This window comes from Bos taurus, chromosome 23 (assembly GCF_002263795.3).
Source record: "Bos taurus isolate L1 Dominette 01449 registration number 42190680 breed Hereford chromosome 23, ARS-UCD2.0, whole genome shotgun sequence".
In the NCBI taxonomy this organism is placed as follows: domain Eukaryota; kingdom Metazoa; phylum Chordata; class Mammalia; order Artiodactyla; family Bovidae; genus Bos; species Bos taurus.
Genome location: NC_037350.1, coordinates 48,860,400 through 48,880,934, shown reverse-complemented (window position 1 = coordinate 48,880,934; position 20,535 = coordinate 48,860,400). Strand labels below are relative to the sequence as shown.

Sequence of the window (20,535 nt, the reverse complement as noted above, 5' to 3'; positions counted from 1 at the left end):
TTTGATCCCTGGGTCAGGAAGATCCCCTGGAGAAGGAAATGGTTACCCACTCCAGTATTCTTGCCTGGAAAATTCCATGGACAGAGGAGCCTGGCAGGCTATATATCTAGATATCTATCTAGATATCTATATATCTATATCTATCAACCTGGGGTCTGGAAGAGTCAGACATGACTGAGTGACTAACACTTGACTTTCCTAGTAGGAGGAGCAGTGTGTAAGACCAATACGAGGATGTGTTTGGATGTTTCAGCACCCCGGGGGGCTCAGCTAGGGTGGGCCGGGTCCTCAGGCTAGAGGGGCCCCTCTGCAAACTCCCGCCCTTGCCCACGGGCTATGAGCGTGTGTCCACTGCTCACCGCTCCCGGCGGAGGCCCTTGTTTTCAGGACCCAGGACAGAGTCTGGGTCTGTTTGTTCCCAGTGGAGGAGGCTGCATCACAGGCGGTGCTGCTCCCAGGGCTCACGGGGTTGGGGGCAGTGGATGCCTGCCTGTCTGGGAGCTTTCCTGGCACAACGCCAGACGTCCACCCTGTGCTTGCCTTCCTTCATCCCGTAGGGGCTCCTGTGTGTGTGCCCTGCAGCTCATACGTGAGCTCATCTCGCACCAGGACTGCCCGTGTGTGAAGGTGCCATCCGACCCCCGTCTCGCTGAGATCCTCTTCTCAGCAGTGCGCCGTGCACACGCTCTTGTTTCTATTATTCACTCATGTATTTACTGGTGGCTTCTGTGTGCCAGGACCTGCTTTCAGCGATGAGAGTCCAGCAGACCCTATCTCCGAGGAACTTATGTTATAGAAGGGAGGGAAATGATAACACTAAGTCAGAGAAGAACAGAAACAGCGGGATGGGTAGGGATGCTTCGAGTGGGAGATGCGGGGAGTGGAGGTCTCTTTATGGAGGTGGGCTGGGCATAGACGTGGATGCAGCGAGGGTGCAGAACATGCAAAGAGAGGTAGCGGGGGGACAAGAGCTTTCATGGCCAAAGGAACGGTCTGTGTAAAGACTGACAAAAGAATGTGTTCGATGTTTCCAGAAGAGCACGGGGGTCTATGTGGCCGGAGAGAAACGAGCAAGGGATGGGGGCGGAGGGGAAACCAGGGGCCAGATCACACAGAATCTTGAAAAGATTTATGCTTAATCGTAAAGGTGATGGGCATTCAAAGGTTTGGGGCAGGGGAGTGGCATGTTTTTATTTACATTTTAGAGGGTAATTCTGGCTGCTCTGTGGAGAGTAAACTGGAGAGAGGAAAGCAAGGAGGAAGAAATGACTTAGGACGTGATGTCCCAGATCTCAGAGCTGTGCAGAGCTCAGAGGGTCATGATGGAGGCGCAGGCATGAATGGATCTGGGATAATTGGAAGGTATTTCTGGCAAAATGCTTAGGGGAGGTTAGAAAGAGAAACCAAGATGATTCCAGAGTTTTATATGTGATTTGAATGAACGGGTGAATTATTTTGAGATATCCCCAAATGGACTAATAATAATAACTGGCATCTAATAACTGGTAGAGAAATAAACAACCTTGGACTGAGACCAAAGAATCGGCAGAGGAGCTGGTGGGCAGTTTGAGTCCAGAGAACTGCCGGCCCCAGACTAGGGAGGGTGCGGCTGCTGGAGCCACGGGGCGGCGACGGCGACCCCAAGGGGCCCGTCCCCTCTGCTGCGAGAACCAGCTCAGTGCCAGGAGGGAAGGTGTGTCTGTGTGTGAGTGTGTGAGATAGTGTGTCTGTGTGTGAGTGTGTGTGTGTCTGTGTGTGAGAGAGTGTGTGTGTCTGTGTGTGAGTGTGAGTGTGTGAGAGAGTATATGTCAATGTGTCAGTGTGTGTGTGTGAGTGTGTGAGAAAGTGTGTGTCTGTGTATGTGTGGAAGAGTGTGTGTGTCTATGTGAGAGTGTGTGAGTGTGTGTGAGAGTATTGTGAATGTGTCTGTGTGTGTGTAAGTGTGCGAGCATGTGAATGTGTGTGAGAGTATGTGTGAGTGTGTGTGTGTATGTATATGTGTGAGTGTGTGTGTGAGAGTGTGTCTGTGTGTGAGTGTGTGTGTGTGTGTATGTGTGTGTGTGAGAAACTGTATGTCTGTGTGAGTGTGTGTGAGAGTATGTGTGGATGTGTCTCTGTGTGTGAGTGGGTGTGTGAGTGTGTCTGTGGGTGTGTGAGAGTGTGTCTTTGTGTGTGTGAGTGTGTCTGTGTGTGTGAGTGTGTGTAAGTTTGTTAGCATGTGAATGTGTGTGAGAGAATACGTGTGTGTGTATATGTGTAAGTGTGTGAGTGTGTGTGAGAGTGTGTGTGTGAGAAACTGTGTGTGTGTGAGAGTATGTGTGAATGTGTCTCTGTGTGTGAGTGTGTGTGAGAGTGTGTGTGTCTGTGTGTGTGTGTGTCTATGTGTGACTGTGTGTGAGAGTTTGTGAATGTGTGTATGTGTAAGTGTGAGCATGTGAATGTGTGTGAGAGTATGTGTGAGTGTGTGAGAGTATGAGTGTGTGTGTGAGAGAGGGTATGTGTGAGTGTGTGCGTGTGAGTGTATGTGAGTGTGTATCTGTGAGTGTGTGTGTGTGTATGTGTGTCTGTGCGTGTGAGAGAGTATGTATGAGTGTGTGTGTGAGAAAGAGTATGTATGTGTGCGTGTGAGAGTGTGTGTCTGTGTGTGAGTGTGTGTAAGTGTGCAAGCATATAAATGTGTGAAAGTATGAGTGTGTCTGTGTGAGTGTGTGTAAGTATGCAAGCATGTGAATGTGTATGAGAGAGTATGTGTGTGTGCGTGTGAGAGAGAGTGTGTGTGTAAGTGTGTGTGCGTGTAAGTGTGCAAGCATGTGAATGTGTGTGAGTGTGTGTGTGAGAGTATGTGTGTCTGTGTGTTTCTGTGTGTGCATGTGTGTGAAAGTGTGTGACTGTGTCTCTCTGTGTGAGTGTGTGTGAGTGTGCAAGCATGTGAATGTGTATGAGAGAGTATGTGTGAGTGTGAGTGTGTAAGAGTATGTGTGAATGTGTCTCTGTGTGTGTGTGAGTGTGTGTGTCTGTGTGTGTGTGTGAATGTGTCTCTGTGTGTGTAAGTGTGCGAGCATGTGAATGTGTGTGAGAGTGTGTGTGTGTGTGTGAGAGTATGTGTGAGTGTGTCTGTGTATGAGTGTGTGTGAGTGTGTGTCTGTGTGAGAGAGTGTGTGTCTGTGAGAGTGTGTGAGTGTGTGAATGTCTGAGTGTTCGTAGTGTGTGAGCGTGTGCATGTGTGAAAGTATGTGTGAGTGTGTCTGTGTGTGAGTGTAAGTGTGCGAGCATGTGAATCGTGTGAGAGTGTGTGTGAGTGTGTGTGAGTGTGCGTGTGAGAGAGTATGTGTGAGTGTGTGTGAGAGTGTATGTGTGTGTGTGTGTGTGAGTGTGAGAGAGTATGTGTGAGTGTGTGCGTGTGAGAGAGTATGTGTGAGTGTGTGTGTGTGTGAGTGTGTGAGTTTGGCGGGATGATGTGAAGGGGACAAGAGTTAGAAGAAGCTGAGACAGAAGAGAAGCAGCAGCTCCTGAGTGCTTAGTGACCCGGGAACCGGGAAGGGAGCCCCCGACGCTGAGACCTCTCCTCTCTTTGGGAACCTCCAGAGCAGGCCGAAGCAGCCCACCACAGGCCTGAGGGCAAGAGGATGGAGGAGGGCAGAGAAAGAAGCCCGGATCCCAGGAAGGAATCTGGAGACGGGAAAAGTGCAGCGGTGGGCGCTTCCTGTCTCGGCTTCTGCTTTCACTCAGGGAGGGAACCAAAAGCCAGTCTGCGAGCATGAGGCCTGATCCGGCCCGGAAATGAGTCAAGAGTGACCAAGAAAGTCAGCCTGCTGGGAGGCGAGAGCAGGCACGTTCTGGCTGACATAGTGGGGGTGGCGGGAAGCAGGCTGACGCAGCAAGGAGGCGGGAAGAGGCGAGCACAGTGGTCTGGGACCTGAGCCATGCAGACGCTCATTAAAGCCACAGACTTTTCCCCCCATGGAGCCCTGCTTCAGGACCCTTGAGAAGAAAGCGTGCTCACTCCTCACGTACTTTTAAGCCATTGGAGCATCTCTTACAAAGGGCTCAGCCCCAGAGCCCAGCCCAAACCAAAGCAACAAATCCCATGCTCTGTCAGACAAGTCTGCATCAAGTGGCAGAGGAGTCATTACCATCTGCAGGTCCCGATGACACTCACAACACCCCGATCTATATTTAATAACAGCGGAAAGCGTTTGCATTAGCAGCTATTAGGCATTTTGCTCCTGGAGGGAGTCTGTTCCTCTCTCCTCCGCGGCAACAAAGCATAATAAAACTACAAAAGCAAGGCTTGGTGAGTTTTAGAATGATTTCCCGTTAAGAAGTCCTCGTGGCATCAGAAACGATCAGATGGCAGTTGGGGAGGAACGCACAAATCTTGAAATCTCAAGATGAAATCCAGCAGGTGAAAATTCCGAATACAGTCTGCCTGTTCTCCCAAGGCTTCTAGAAACTGCAACAGCAGGTACGGCGGAGGAGGCATTGTCCCTTTCATGTAACTCACATGTTCGGTCTTGGGGTCTGTGTGTTTATTCTTATTTTATTTCTGAGACATTTCCCAAGCTGGCCTTCTCCTCTGCCTGTCGTCCTTCACCTGGTTCAGGAGAGGAGTGAAGTCACGGCCGCCCCGGGGCTTCCGCCCAGAGGCCTTCCCCTCCAGCCTGGGCTGAACAGGCTCCGTTTCTTTTCCTTCCCCTTGGGAAGCCTCTCATGTCCACTCTCAGGTCAGAACATCCCACGTCTTGGTTCTTCAGCTGTCATCATCTGACACCTCCCAACACATCCCTGTTTGTGAGCCTCAGTGGTTTTCATTTTTATTTATTCATTGTGTATGTTTTCTTGGCCATGCTGCAGGGCATGTGGGATCTTAGCTGCCTGACCAAGGATCAGACTCACACCCCCTCGCACTGGAAGCTCCGAGTCTTAACCACTGGACTGCCAGGCAAGCTCCTGAACAGTTTTTAATTGTCTGCATGTACCTTTTGGAAGCTCAAGTTTTCTCCTCTGTCTGAAGTTTCTCCCTTCCTCTGGCTTTTTTTGTCTTACCTCTTTCGCCTGAATACTGTCTTGTCTGCTCGTGCTCAGTCACTCAGTTTTGTGACCCCATGGACTGTAAAGCCCACCACGCTCCTCTGTCCATGAGATTTCCCAGGCAAGAATACTGGAGTGGGTTGCCATTTCCTTCTCCAGAGGCTCTTCCTGACCCAGGGATCGAACCCATATCTCCTGCATTGCAGGTGGATACCACTGAGCCCCCAGGAAAGCTGAATAACTACTAGTCACGCGTCCAGACTCGGTTCGGGCTCCACTCCCTCCAGGGAGCGTCCCCGGCCCTCCCCTCGTGGGCTCTGTGATGCTCCGCCGGACCTGCTGTGGCCGTCGCACAGCTGTGCCCGTGTCTGTTCCCGGTCACCCTCTCTCCCAGGACAGGGTCTGGTGGCCTCTGCTGTCCTGCCGCAGCCCGAGCTCATAGCTCTCGATTAACATAAATGCCAGTCATTTATCACCTACATCGCTCGTTTGACCTTTGGTTCCATCAACACTTGCATCGTTGTTTTTTAAATGTTGCTGTGTTTATGTACCACTACCTCCATTTGGAATCAAGTTTCTTAAGGACTCGGGCTTCTGAATTCCCACAGTGCTAGATGCGCGCTAATAATACATACGTATTCATTCTGGAACAGGAGCAGAATGTGGTGGTTACTAGCGTGAGGTTGGGTGCCTACGTGTGTGTTCCTTCGCTCAGTCACTTCTGACTTTTTGCGACCCTATGGACTGTAGCCTGCCAGGCTCCTCTGTCCATGGAGTTTTCCAGGCAAGAATACTGGATGGGTTGCCACCTCCTTCTCCAGGGGATCTTCCCACCCCAAGGATTGAACCTGGTGCTCGCTCATCTGGCTTTAAATCTCACCACTAGTCTTTATTGGTTAGATGATCACAGAAAGGTTCTTTAATCACTGTTTGCCTCACTTTTCTGTAAAACGGGAAGAACTACAACACCCATTTTAAAGGGTTGCTGAGAGCATCAAAAGGTAGGCAAAGCGATTACCTAGTGATAGGCATTATTTCACCGCGTTTACTGGTGAAATCATACCCGGGGTAGGTCCTGCCTGTCAACCTCTCTTGTTTCTCTGCTCCTCCCCCTTTCCCCCAGCAGCCTCCCACCTGGCCTTCTCCATTACCTGGTACTTCTTACATTTACTCTGACTTTCAGAGCTCCCTTTGAAGCACCTTTGAACTGCCCTCTCTGCTTCCAGCCTCCACCCAGTTCTTCCAGAATTTCAGCCTCTTCCCAAAGTGTCCCCAGCCACCTGTCAGTGAGCTGTGTTCCAGATCTGTTTTCTCCCATCCGTATTGTAACAGCTTATTCTGTCCCCTCCGGTAGAGGATGGCTTGGAATAGCAGGAAATGGACTGGAGTTTCCAGACTAAGATTACAGTTGGGGTGTGTTTGGATTTTATGTTGTGTGGGCCACTGGGCTAGTCTCAGAGTGCAGTAGGGCACTCTCCCGTGTCAGTTCATCGATGGTCTCCACCAATTTTTAGTTGAGTGATTCACTTAGTCACTTAATTTCTTGGGAGCAGTTGGTACCTACTTCCTGGGTACAGAGACCTAAGCTAAGGTGACTAAAGCAATTGCTTTCAGGTGGGGAAATCTCAGAACATCAAGGGGAGAAAAACGTTAAGAACTGCCTTTAGCATGTGGCACCCGGAGGTTAGAACAATGTCTGCCACGTTTAACTTTGTAAACATGAAGCACACACCATGTTCCTGGGAAATTGAGACCCAACAGCCCAGTGCCTTATTCTCTGATGAGTTCAGAGCTTGGGGAGGAAGGAGGCTCTTTCCCGCAGCTCTCCACTTACCTCTGCAAAAACGAAGGGTGCGTCAAACTGGAAGCAGACGTGGCCGTGCTTGATGGCTTGAACAGAGGCGGGGCCGCACCGATACATCCCTGGACCACACAGAGAAAGGAGAGTGTGAGTTCCCCATCTTTGAGTCTTTCCAGTTACAGAACTGGTCCGCATACAGGTCACAGCCCTGAGCGGGCTGTAGGGGCAACTGCTCCTCAAGGTCATCATCAATGCGGTCCCAGTTCTTTCCATGGCCAGAGAGGGTGTCACCCACATGCACCATCAACAGGGAGGGACATGGTGGAAATGCTTCTGCAAGCCCCAAACCAAAGTCACGAAAAGAGCAGAGGGCACACCATTCCCGCATCTACTCTTCCAACTATAAACAGCCTCAGGCGTGTGGGGGCCGAGCAGTCGGCTGACACAGGGCTTATCCTATTAGAAGTGGCATCTGGAGCGCTGGAAATGGTGACATGTCCCAGGACTTGTGGTGCTTATTTGTTTTCATTTTTGGACACTGTGGACATATGTCAAGTTTAACCGGAGAATCTGGACACTAGCCACGCTACACGGACCGTGTGCTTTTGGGAGGTTAGCAGGCCCACGCTGACTTTTACAAAATATTTTGAATTTTAGTCAGCTCTCTCTCTTGTTACTAAGAGGCTAGCTGTCATTAGTCCCTCAGATACCTCGTCATGACATTTAATCCAGAACACCAGGAAGTGTTGAACTTTCTCTCAAAACTCAGTATTGTAACAATGTTCCCTCATGAGTATGTAATGAATGTTTGTGTATATCTGGATATGCACACATCAATATCTTTTTTTAAAGAAAGAAATGGAAAATTCCATTTGAGCCTCATTTGAGGACTATAACCCAGGAAGGTCATCTCAGCTCTAAGAACTGTTCCATCCACTGGAGGCCAGGACACAGTTATGTAAGTTTTTTGAGACAGAGGGCTATACCTCAAAGGATGTATTATTAACACTTCATGCATTCCAGATCTAATTGCCAATTCATCAATATCTTACATCAATACCTGGGGAAATAAAAATAATGTCCCATAGCACTGATTTTTACCATCATATTACAGGAAAATGGAGGCTTATGAAAAATCTGGAGGTGAGGGGGTGTCATAGCTGCCAGGCTGAGTTTGCAAGTTAGAAGATGAGCATTCACATACTCAAGCTTTGAAAGAAATCACACAACCTGGAAAGAAGTCAGGTTCTGAAAAGACAGCGATTTACAGAATGATCCGTAATTAGTTTCTGAGTTCTTTATTTTCTTCACCGCCTTCTATCTTGGCGCTGTGTGTCGGGCAGGGCTGAAATATACTTATAACCAAGTGAAAGTGCTTACACAGATACTTTTCCTCTTGTCTTCAAAACTGCTTATCAAAGCAATAGTCGATGAATTATATATGTTAAGTCTTATGCTTTTTTTTTTCCCTCCTAAAAGTTACAAAGTAATCAGAGTACAGACAGCCACTGAAATGAAATTAAACCCGACTGGCGGGCAGTCGATGCTGTGTGTCCAGGAAGCACATGGCTGATGTTGGTTCCCACCAGGCGGGCGTGCTTCCCACACATCAGATGCAATCATAAAAGCAAAGTGTAAAGATCAGGAATATAAAGAGAGGATGCAGCTTTACCATCGCTGTTTTCCTGGGGGGTGCTGTCCACGACTTGCCAACCTCCAAACCCAACGGGAAGGTCCGGCCTCGTCATCCAGGCTTCATTCCAGCAGTGGTAATTCCTTAGAAAACACCACCCCAGTGAGTTAGGCTTCCCGCCACAGTCAGTGCTCCAGGAAATCAAAAAGGGACCAAAATTCCTGTGGATATGCTATCTATAAAAAATCGGAAACCCCAGCAAGAATACTGGGATGGGTTGCCATTTCTTTCTTTCTTTCTTTTTTTAATAATTTTTTTTTACTGAAGGATAATTGCTGTACTAGTTGCCATTTTTCCTCCAGGGGATCTTCCCAACCCAGGGATCAAACCCATGTCTCTTTCGTCTCCTGCATTGCAGGCGGGTTCTTTACCACTGAGCCACCAGGGAAGCCTATAAATTATTGGAATGGCTTAAGCTAAATGGAAGCCTCCCAGAAACATACTGAGGATCTGGATGCAAGTTTCCTGGGCAGGTCCGTTTCCACTGGTACCCCCGGGGGCACTCGCATGGTGGCACATGGCTGTCCCCCCAGCTTCAAGGCCACCCAGAGAGGGTCTAATCAATGCCTTAAACAGTTTCAGTCTTACCCATTGCCTGCTGCCTAGTGAAACAGAATTTACTATGGCCTCAAGAGATATGGGAGAGAAGACAAGTTAATTAAAATCGAAACACATATATCTTTGAATTCCATATACATATATAAGACTTATAAAAAGCACAGCCTTTTGTAACAATTAAGCAATAAAATGCTTTTGTTTACGGGCTTAGACTATCGGCCTAGAAACTATAACATTGTGCTGAATTTCTATTTCCTGTCCAACAAGAAAAAAAGGTTGCCGAGGTGTGTGTCTCTCTACGTTTTGTCAAAGGTGAGCGACACATGAGCTCAGGGCCCTGCAAGACTTTCAGACTTAGCATGGGACCCGTGAAGCGAGGACACGGGATAAGCTATCATCAGGAATCGCATGATTATGTCCTTGGGAAGACCTGAAATTATACGACGCTACGGGAACAAATGAGAGCACATTAACCTGTCGCACTACAGCAAATATTCAGATAGTAATAGCAGTTTAGCGGTGGCGTGAGGCAATTACAGCCATCTCTGTTTATAGCACTGATGAATTTCGGATCCAGCTACCAGCCTTCCTACCCTCAGTGTCCTTCAACATCAGGGATTCGTGCACGTTCCCATCCCTCTCCGAGTCCCGCTCATCTTTGATTGACTCAGCTCAGAAGCATTTATTTAACTACGCATCACCCAGCGTGCACTGGCTTCCCAGGTGGAGCCAGCGGTAAAGAATCCTGCTGCCAATGCAGCAAACACAAAAGACCCTGGTCTGATCCCTGGGTTAAGAAGAGCCTGCACCAGTATTCTTGCCTGAGGAATCCCATGGACAGAGGGACCTGGCTGGCTGGAGTCCATGGGGTCACAGAGTCGGACACGACTGAGCGACTGAACACACGCGTGCGTGCACACACACACACGTCCCGCACCAGGCACCATGCTGGACCCCCACCCTGATCAGAGCACAGGTTCCCGTCCGTAAGGAATCCCACGATCAAGGAGGACAGACAAACACAGAAGCCAACCGTTAGAGCATTTCATAGGTTCTCTGTGAAGCTTAAGGCACTTGGAACAAGACCTGGCATAGGATGAGCGCTCAAACACGGTAACTCTCTGACTTTAACAATAATTGACTGAGGGGAAGTTCAGTGGGGTCAATGGGGTCTTAGTGGGGAAGCCCTGGGTGCAGGAGGGACAACTTCACGGCCGAAGTGATGCTTGAGCTGAGTCCCCCAGACAAATGAGAGCTCGGCAGGTCAAAAAAGGACTAAGAACCAAGTTGTGGAGGCACGGAGTGTTTGGCGACCTGTATGCTGTTCGTTGTGGTGGGTGGATAGCGTGTTTGCGTATCTGGGGGAAGAGGGGTTGGCAGGTGGTGGTGGGCAGTGCGTGACAAGACTGACAAGTACACACAGCACTTCCTGTGCGCCCAGCACTGTGTTAAAGCCTCTGTGTACATGAGCACACCTGATGTACTCAGCGTGCCAGGAGACAGGTGCTGTTATTATTAACCCCTGTTTACAACGGGGGAAACAGAAGCACAGAGAGATTAAGAGTCTTGCCTGAAGTCGCACAGCGAGTTACAGCTACAGGATCCACACTTTGAAGCACCGAGCTATGGTTTAGTGAGAATGAGATTGCGAGATCCTTTTATCCCAAGTTAAATATTTGGGATTTATCCTTAGGTCAGTTAAATCTGCAAATCTGTACTTGAGAGAGCTAGGCGAGGACTGGGGACTGAGCTCCCCATTACTGTAGAGAAGGAGAGGAATGGTCAGGAAGGGACTGTGCCTGTGAGGAAGCTTCCCAGTTTCCAGGGAGCATGATGGCTCCCTTTACCAAGACCACTGGAGGAGGAAGAGAAGGTTTGTGTTGGGGGCAGGGGCGGGGTGCTAGGTGGGTGACAGGTTCGTTTGGGAGATGATGGACTCAGGGCCTGTGAGAAACCCTAAGGATGAAACCCAAGAGGCATCTTTATACACACAGGTGACACTCGGGATTTGACAAGGAGGGAGCCACTGGTGTCTTTACTGTTGACGGAGGGCAGTGAGGAGGAAAAGGCCAGATGTGGAGGGTGTGGGTGGGGAGATGCGCTGAGTTGAGTTCTATACCAAGAGTGATTCGTGTTGTAAGTGGAAGACGAGAAGACAGGCCAGTGCCTGGAGAACAGCGCAACATGGGAAGATTGTTCTGATTATTTCCATTAGGAGGGAGTGTCCTGTCTACGGAGGAGGAGCCAGTGGGGAGAGAGAGAGCGAGAGTAAGGCAGAATAAAGGGAGAGATGGAATCAAAAGAGGCTCAGATACCAAAGGCGCAGGGGGCGTAGGTCAAGAGCGGCGCCGTGGACAAATACGGGGAGCGCATCACTGCCTGCCGGGGAAGGACGCACAGATGGAGGTTGCAGTCCCGGTGTGGGGTGTCGGGTGGGGGCCTGGGGTCAGCTCTCACCTGAGAGCCCCTGTCTTTGCTCCGAAGCTGGAAGGAAGGTCACCGTGATCACGTATTAGACAAGGCGAGCCTCCCTCCAGATGGTGAAGGTTACGCCAGCAGGCAGAGAAGCCCAGAAAGAGCAGCAATGAAATGTTTGCAATCCTGTGTCCCTCACAGCCTGCAGTGTTTAGCAAGCCGGCTTTCCCCGGCACCGCCCTAGATTAATAGGCCCCAGACCTCCTCCTTTAAATTCAAATACCGGGGCCAGGTTAGCCTTGAACAAGATAAGTGTTGTTCTCAAACCTCAAGTAAAGACTTTGCCTTGAGGATTTTCTTTCTTTTCAAACGACCAGGAAATGGGGTAAAAGTTTCTTTTCTCTGAGTAAAATATTTAATTAGCTACTCACATCTCTTCCAGTTTCAGGACGGAAGGCGGAAGTTTAAGGTAAGGTGGAAGAGTTTAATAAGAGGCCAGGCACTTGTAGCAGTGGCCGAGGTGAAGATAACTTGCTATGTTCCGGATAACTTTTCACTTCTGGCCTCCATTAAAAGATAACTTGCTATGTTCCGGAGGTGCTGGGCCTTGGTCAGCAGGCGGCAACGCTAGTAGCTGGGCTCGCAGAGTGGACACGGGCAGGCGGCAGCGCTGCACCCTCTGCAGCCGCAGGGCTTGTCCCACCACGCCTCTTTCTCTGCTCAGGAATGGCCAGAGGAAACGCGACCTGGGCCACCACGCCATCACGGTCCCCTTTTTGTCTGGGTGGTCAGTATTTCTGGGTACACGTGCCTGCCTTTTATATCTGAAGTTCCTCTGTAAAAGGAACTGATATTTACAGACATGGCCGAATTCCATTTACCTTTATCCACGTTAGAAATAGATATGCTTCCTAGAAAGTCTTCTTTTTTTTAATTTAGAGCTTTTTAACCTAGATCTCTATCTAGATAAATACACCTTTCAGTTTCATCATGCACTCTCAGAGTGCATGATTCATTCTGGGGGTGCGGCCTGCCTATTCACCATCACGTTCCCAGCACCAGATCTGGCCCTTAGCAGCTGCTCACCAGGTACTGTTTTCTTGAAAGGCAAGAGGATCTCTCAGAAAGGCAGGCATAATTAAATCTTTGTTTGTTTTTAAGATTCACGGTTTTGTATTTTTTCAAAGCCTTCACTTGGAACCCGACTTCCCACTATACTATTGAAATATGCAGTGTCCTTTTAAAGTTAAAAAGATTATAAACCTTCTCTGTGATCTAACATCCATGTTACATCTTTCTAAAGAAGCAGTGTAGACATTAACATAAAGCCCCTGTTTTGTTGAGAATTGTTTAATCAAATTGAAAAGGACTTCTTTGGGCAGATAATAATGGAGGCCAGAAGTGAAAAGCACATTGTTTCTTTACCTCACTTCCTGTATATTTCCTGCAGTGGCAGTTAGTAATTTCTAGAACTCCTTTCAATGATGCTATCAATAATGATTCAGTAGTATAGGTGCAAAGGACTCAGAGGTCTTCACCTGAAGCAGAACCTCACCAGCAAAGCAGCACCGTGCCCTGCTGGAGGACCTGGAAGGGACATCACAGCATTGGCTTAGTTTATCCTCTGATTTGGTAAACCCCTTTCCTTACAACTGTGCATGGGAAATAATCATGCAGATGCAAAGACATGTATACGAGGATGTTCATCTGTCCATAATTTTTAAGAAGGAAAATCAGAAACCATCCAATATGCAATTAACTATTTTAAATCACAAAGTAGAATACTCTTCAGCCTTAAAAATCTGATCTGTATTTATTAGGTAGGAAAAAAATAACCAGGGCATATCCATTTTAAAAATCACGCTACAGAACAAAGAAAAGTGTTCACTGTGGATGTCCATTTGTGTGGAAGGCAGAGTTTCAAGGAGCCCCACACTTGTATGAATCCCTCCCCCTTGAATATGGGTGATGCCTATGAATCGGATGGGTTGTCACTCCTGGGCTTATGTTACTTTACCTGGCAAAGAGGATTTTGCAGATGTAATTAAGCTAATTAATCTGCTGATTTTGAGTTAATTAAAAAGGAGATTATCATGTGGACCTGACCTAATCACGTGAGCCTTTAAATCTGGGTCTAGAAGTCTGAGACAGAGCAAACCAGAGATCCAAAGCAGTTAATACGTTCCCCTGCTGGCCTGGAAGAAAATGGCAGCTTCCGAGAGTTCTGCAGCAGGAAGGAGCTGGATTATTCCAGAAATCAGCGTGAACTTGGAAGAAAGCACCAGGCATCAGAGGGGCCCACAGTCACTACCTTCATCGCCATCATTTGAGACCCTAAGCAGAGGACCAGCTACACTGTGCCCAAAGTCCTCACCTACAGAGCCTGCTGGATAATACATGTGTGCCACTCTAGCTGCCAAGGTTCTGGCAATTTGTTATGCAACAATAAAAAATGAATACAGTGCACAAAGGGACCTGTTAAAGAATGCTTAACAAAATGTTGCAAATATTCTGAGTAGTTAGAAAGGGGATGACTCTTATTTTTATACTTTCTTCTGCAACATTTGAAATTTTTGTAATAAATATATACAGAAAAAAAAAACATTTAAGAGAAGTACATTTTATTAAAGAAGAAAGAGCACAGTTCAGAGTCTGTCCTGGTTCCAACTGGCTAAGGTCACATCCAGAGTGACAAGAGCTCGTGGGAGGTGCAGAAGTGTACCAAAAAGACAGCTGAGACCAAGATGGGCTTCTGAGCTCTGCGTGCTGTTTGTTCAAATGCAGTGAATAGTTTAAGCAAGGTGTCCTTTACTGCCTTTAACTTGGCTAACTGCTTAAACATTCCACAGGGTCATCTTTTCTGCAATCTGTGCAGAAAGGTTTCCTTCCCTAAAAAGAAGGAGATGTGGGATTGCGATTCTTTTCTGCAGCTTTATTAGAGCTCAAGGGAGAGCACAAATAAGATCAGGAGAAAGCCCTGGAAGAGTTGTCTTGGACCAACTTCAAATGTAAACCAAGTACTCGAATTCATTTGAAAAATGGCAGGGGGGTGGAAAAAGCTACTGGTCTGTCTTGCAAACTACTTGTGTTTGTAGGAGACAGGCGTACCCTCGTCTCTTCCCTGGTGGCTCAAACTGTAAAGAATCTGCCTGCAATGTGGGAGACCCAGGTCCAGTCCCTGGGTCGGGAAGATGCCCTGGAGGAGGGCATTGCAGCCCACTCCAGTATTCTTGCCTGGAGAGTACCATGAGTCCATGGGATTGCAAAGAGTCGGACACGACTTAGCGAATAACACACACACCCACCTCTAGCCCTGCTGATACACTCCTAACACAGGCAGCGATACTGATGACAATAATGGCAGCATGTCTTGGACTTGCTGACATCTGGTCTTTCCAATAATGAAGGCGTGGGGAGGGCTGGGGGTTGTGGGAGAGAAGTGGAGACAAGTTGGTGGACTCTGAGGCTTGACTATGAGACATTCCAAAGTGGAGACAAGGATCTGGACCAAGAAAGTCCTTGTCAGTTGGGAAAGGTAACGAAGCCAGATAACAGAGGGGAGTTATTCAGAGGAAGGGGCATGCTTCAGGGATCTTCTGTGGAGTTGGGGGAACCGCGCTTCTTCAAATGCAGCTATTCACGCTTAGGGGATGCTGGAGTGCTGAAACCAAGAGGGGCATTTTGAGTTTCTCTGGGGTCTTGTCCACCAAAGGCTCCCAAAGGTCCAACTGGGTGGAGGTCAAGCCAATATCCCCAGGAGGAACAAATCGCCCATCAAGAAAAGAGAGAAGTAATGACGGTGTTTGTTTTTGCTTGTTATACACAGGGAGGGAATCCTACAATGCTCATTAAGAAGCTGCAGTTTAAGCACCATCTGATGTAGCATGAAGAAAAGTGAAAGTCACTCAGTCGTGTCCGACTCTTTGCTACCCCATGGACTGTGCAGTCCATGGAATTCTCCAGGCCAGAATACTGGAGTGGGTAGCTTTTCCCTTCTCCAGGGGATCTTCCCAACCCAGAGATGGAACCCGGGTCTCTTGCATCACAGGCAGATTTTTTACCAGCTGAGCCACCAGGGAAGCCCCTAATATAGCATGAGAGACCCCAGTCAAGGGGGCTGAAGATGGCACGGCCTTGGGGATGTGCTGTAACTCCCAAAATGAAATTATGAAGTGCATTTATAGTAGGGGTGATAATTAAAATAGTTAATAATTGCTCAGACACAGACATAAGCCAGTTGGAAGCTGCACCCGATCAGAATGTTGTTGTTGTTGTTCAGTCACTAAGTTATGTCCAACTCTCTGTACCCCATGGACTGCAGGATGCTAGGTCTCCCTGTCCTCCACTATCTCTTGAGAATCTGATCACTGGAAAAGACCCTGATGCTGGGAAAGACTGAAGGCAAAAGGAGAAGAGGGCAGCAGAAGATGAGATGGTTAGATAGCATCACCAACTCAATGGAAGTGAACTTGAACCAATCAGAAAGTTGGTATGGTCTAAACGCTGGTATGGTCCTCCCAGGCTCTACTGGATAAATGCCAGCCTAGATGTATTCAGTTACACATACAGTATGCTAATACTTAGCAAGTTTGCTTCTGCTTACAACTTTTCCTGGAAATGTGTTTTGCCTAAGTCCTGAAAGTATATAGCCTTTCCCCTCTCTTCTCAAGATTACCTTCTCAATCCCAGGTATTGTGATCTTGAATATTTATGGAGAGGATTTTACAGCAGCTTTATTAGCAATGATTACTAGGACATTAGGAGATAATCGTGTAAAATTTATTTTTTCTCCTCTTTTGATAGTTTCCCCTCTCTTGATTATCTGTTTTATTTTTTAACTGTGGCACCAGAAATGGAAGAGACCAAATGACACCTCCGAAATGTCCAGGAGGTAGACAGCACCCCCTCAGGAGCCACAGCTGACACCACGACTTCGCAGGGGGTCCTCTGTCATTGTGCTGAATTCCCCCTGCTGGATTTACTGTGACAATACGACCCTGGGCGCCTTTCCCGCTCTCTTGCACAGCAAATTATCAATTAATATTCCTGCTGAAAATGGAGAAGAGACTGGATTTTGAGAATAATTTTAATATCCAAAAAGCTTTTTATAATAAATTCTGACCAAGCTTATCCATAATTATTGAGAGGAGTTTTAAAAAATATAGCCAACAGTCTTAGTACTTATCAAAATTACTTTTTTCCATTATACAGCTGTTTATGAGTATGCTATACCGAAAACTCTTATTTATATGAAGTTTTTCAAGAGGTCTTATTAATTATCAAAAGAAATTAAATTTCCTTCAGTGTAGCTTAGGTGGTACATATTGTATTAGCTTTTAATTATTTGAAAACGGGTAACCTTTGGTTTCTGTATAAGATGACTCTCTTAAGCAGAATTTATGACTAATCAAGACATGACATTTTCCTTGTTGTGAAAGATACCTTAGTACTTTCTAGGGGTTTATCAGACGCTTCCGTCCTCTTCTTTCACGCTAATCTCGTGAGAAGTGTTTGTGACGACCTCTCATTTTTTACCTCCCAAAGTCGCTCTTTGTCACTCTTTCGTGGGACTTGAGTAGAACAAGTATTTGGGAGATAACTTTGGAGACATTATTGCTGCAGGACCAGGATAGAAATATGAAAGGAAGGGGGGGAGAGTCCTGTGCAGTGATTTTCAACCTTCAAAAATTAGTGTCCCTTCGTAGTTTTAGAATAAATGTTTCGTAACACCCCATTTATTGTACTGAAACGAAGTCCACCGAATTCTATACACAATTCCTAAAAGATAATATAATGCCTTATAATGTACAGAAGACTTGATGAAATAAAAAATACATAATATAATTTGTATTTCAGCAGATGTGTGTCAGGAAGACGATATTAGATCCCAAACTATTCCTGTGCTGTGCTTACTTGCTCAGTCATGTCCGATTCTTTGTGATTACACGGTCTACATACAGCCCGCCAGGCTCCTCTCTTCATGGGATTCTCCAGGCAAAAATACCGTACGAGTTGCCATGCCCTCCTCCAAACTATTCCTACAGAATGTAAAACCCTCTGGGGGTCTGGTATGCCCCAAGTTTCTAACTACTTGTCTAGTGGTTAAAAGTGTGCTCTGGAGAAAAGCTCCCAGAATGGCAAAGGAAGGGCTCCCAAAAATCTACTCCTTCATGAAAATAATGAGAATCCTAAAAAACATGATCAAAACCAATTTCTCAAGAACTCTGGAAATGAACCAAAGATTCGCAACAATATAAGGAGGATTTACTCAACAAAAACAAAACAATCTCAGTAAGAACTGCGAGCTTGGGGGCCTGTTAATTTCCCTTATTTCTACTCCTCTCTCTGTAGCTCCTTGAAAATGAACAACCTTACAACCACGGTGGCTATAAAAACATGCAGCTTATTAAAGAACAAAGAAGAGAAAATGGGCTTGGCACTCCCTAAACTTCAGCAAATGAATTATCACTATTAACCCATTTGGCAGCTCTTTGAAAGCAATGTCTAACCAAACAGAGAATATCAATGAGGAGATAGAAATTATGGATAGGAGTCAAACAGAATTTCTGGAGCTGAAAAGTATAATGGCTGGAATAAAAATTTCAAAAATTCACTAGAGGGTCTCCAAAGCAGATTTGAGCAGGTAGAAAGAGTAAAGAACCGGTGAACTTGAAGAGAAGTTAACTGCAATGGTCTAGTCTGAAAAACAGAAGAAATACATGAAGAAACATGAACAGAGCCCTGAGGCACGTGGGGCACACACATAATGGGCCTCTCGGAAGGAAACGAAAGAGGGAAAAGCAGCAGAAAGAATATTTGAAGAATAGCTGATAACTTTTCCAAATTTGATGATAGATAGTAATATACACACCTTAGAAGTTAAAAGACCCAAAGAGAATGAATTCAAAGGGATATGTACGTAAATGCCTCATAGTCAAACTGTCAAAAGCTGAAGACAGACGGTTCGGAATACAGCACACGAAAGAGTGATTTATTATGTACCATGGATTACCAATAGAATTAAACATGATTTCCAATCAGAAGTCATGAAGCTAAAGGCTGATGACCATGGTTAAGTTACTGTGCCTCGATTTGTTCCTCTAGAAGTGGGGACAATAACAGCCATTACCTTATTGGGTTGTCAAAAGGATTAAATGAGTTAATAGCGATACATGTCACCCACTTAGCTTAAGTCCTGGCACAAAGAAAGCGTTCCATAAGCAGGAGCTATTTTGATTCTTGGAGGTGGCAGGTAAGTTTCTCAATCCTTCCTTCGAGACTTTGGAGTGGATTCACAGCATATATTCTTAGGTCTCTAATGACAGCTCTCACGACCTAGCTCCAGGTAATTTTCCCCAAAATAATTTGGCTGACAAGAGTGTGGTTAACTCGCTAAGTTATTTGAAAATAAATGTCTTTGGTAGCTGTTCAAGATTGGTAACTTGGATACATCACAAGATAATTTTGTGAACTCTAAGCATCATAAACAGTTTGGCTTATATTCAGAATTTTTCTTCTGTTTTTCTTGGAATTCATTTTTGGATAATTCTTTTTGCGTATCATGATTAAAAACTCAACTACAATATAACATGTGAAAGTCCAACTATTAGAACATACTGAGCTTCTAAAAACAATATGCAAAGTGGATCAGTCTGCAGAGATTTTCTTTTTCTTTTTTAAAAATTTGATTTTATTTTTTGGCCATGTAACATGTGGGATTTAGTTCCCCAAACAGGGGTCAAAACCAGACTTCCTTACAGAAAGAGACTCACAGACTTAGACAGCAAATTTATGGTTGTCAGGGGGAAGGATGGGGGAAAGAGATAGGGAGTTTGGGATGGACAGGTACACGCTGTATTTAGACTGGATAACCGACTGGAACTGTACAGCACAAGAACTGTGCTCAGTGTTATGTGGCAGCCTAGGTGGGCGGGAGGCTGGGGAAGATCGGATACATTTACGTACACGGCTGGATTCCTTCACTGTGCACCTGAAGCTATCTCAACCTTGTAAAGCTATACCTCAATGCAAAGTAAAAAGTATTTTTTTTTAAAGTGTATCAGTCTGAACATCAAAAATGCACCTATGATGGGCACATCAGCATAAGTACAAGACCGCAGTGAGATTAGGCTCTGCGGGGTGCGTGACATCCAGGGCTGGCTCCCCAGCATGCAAGCTGCTGAATTTCTGCTCTAAAACTGGCTTAGAAAGAGCTTTATTTATAGATTCGACACTACCTGTTGCAGTAGAGGTGTTTTTTTTTTTTTTTCTTTTTTGCATTTGAAGTGAAAAACAAACAAACACCTGTGCTCTTTCCAAAAAGTATGGAGCGAAGTTAGGGTTTTTTTATTTTTTAAGAAGCAGATGCATTGAGACCAGCCAAAGAATTACAGAAATTTTCTGTGGCATGCTTGATTTCTGTGTCTTTTTTTCCTGGGGAGCCAGTTTGCAGAGCAGCACCTGCATGTGGGTGAGCGGAGCCCAGCCTGGCCTGTGCAGATGAGCAGGGTTCCTGTGGCAGAAACCACTGACCGGGGGAAGAAAGGCCTGGCTGGAGGAACAGTGATGTTCATTTAAAAAGTGTTCATTTTGGAGCTGGTGGCGGCGGAAGTTTCATTGCTAAGTCCCGTCTGAATCTTGTGACCCCATGGATGGTAGCCCACCAGGCTCTTCTGTCCATGGAACTTTCCAGGCTACAATACTGGAGGTGACCCTATACCTTGTTAAATTCAAAGTCATATGAAAAAATTAAGGCCCAGAGAATTCAAGCAACTTGCCCAAAGTCACTCAGCTAATTGGTGGCAGAGCTAATCATATTGCCTTGAATCATGGAGAGAAGAGAGGAAAGAAAATTATAAGAGAAGTTTGACTTGATCTGGCATTTTTCCTTGAGATCCTAAGAAAAGCAAAATAAAACTATACTTTCTTTCCACGTGAGTCACTGACTAGTTCTTAGATTGTCCCAACTTTGAGCTGAAATTGATAAATACAAATTTGCTAACTCACAATTCTTTTAAAAAGTTAAATTGAGAAAGCC

At 46.3% G+C, this 20,535-nt stretch overlaps 1 protein-coding gene across 1 annotated transcript in view; it reads right to left on the bottom strand.

Moving 5' to 3' along the window:
* F13A1 (coagulation factor XIII A chain) overlaps positions 1–20,535 on the bottom strand; it is a 143,575-nt gene that overhangs the window by 32,916 nt on the left and 90,124 nt on the right. The window contains 2 exon segments of the mRNA NM_001167894.3: positions 6,866–6,954; positions 8,505–8,608. Of these exon segments, the coding sequence (NP_001161366.2) occupies positions 6,866–6,954; positions 8,505–8,608 (193 nt within the window).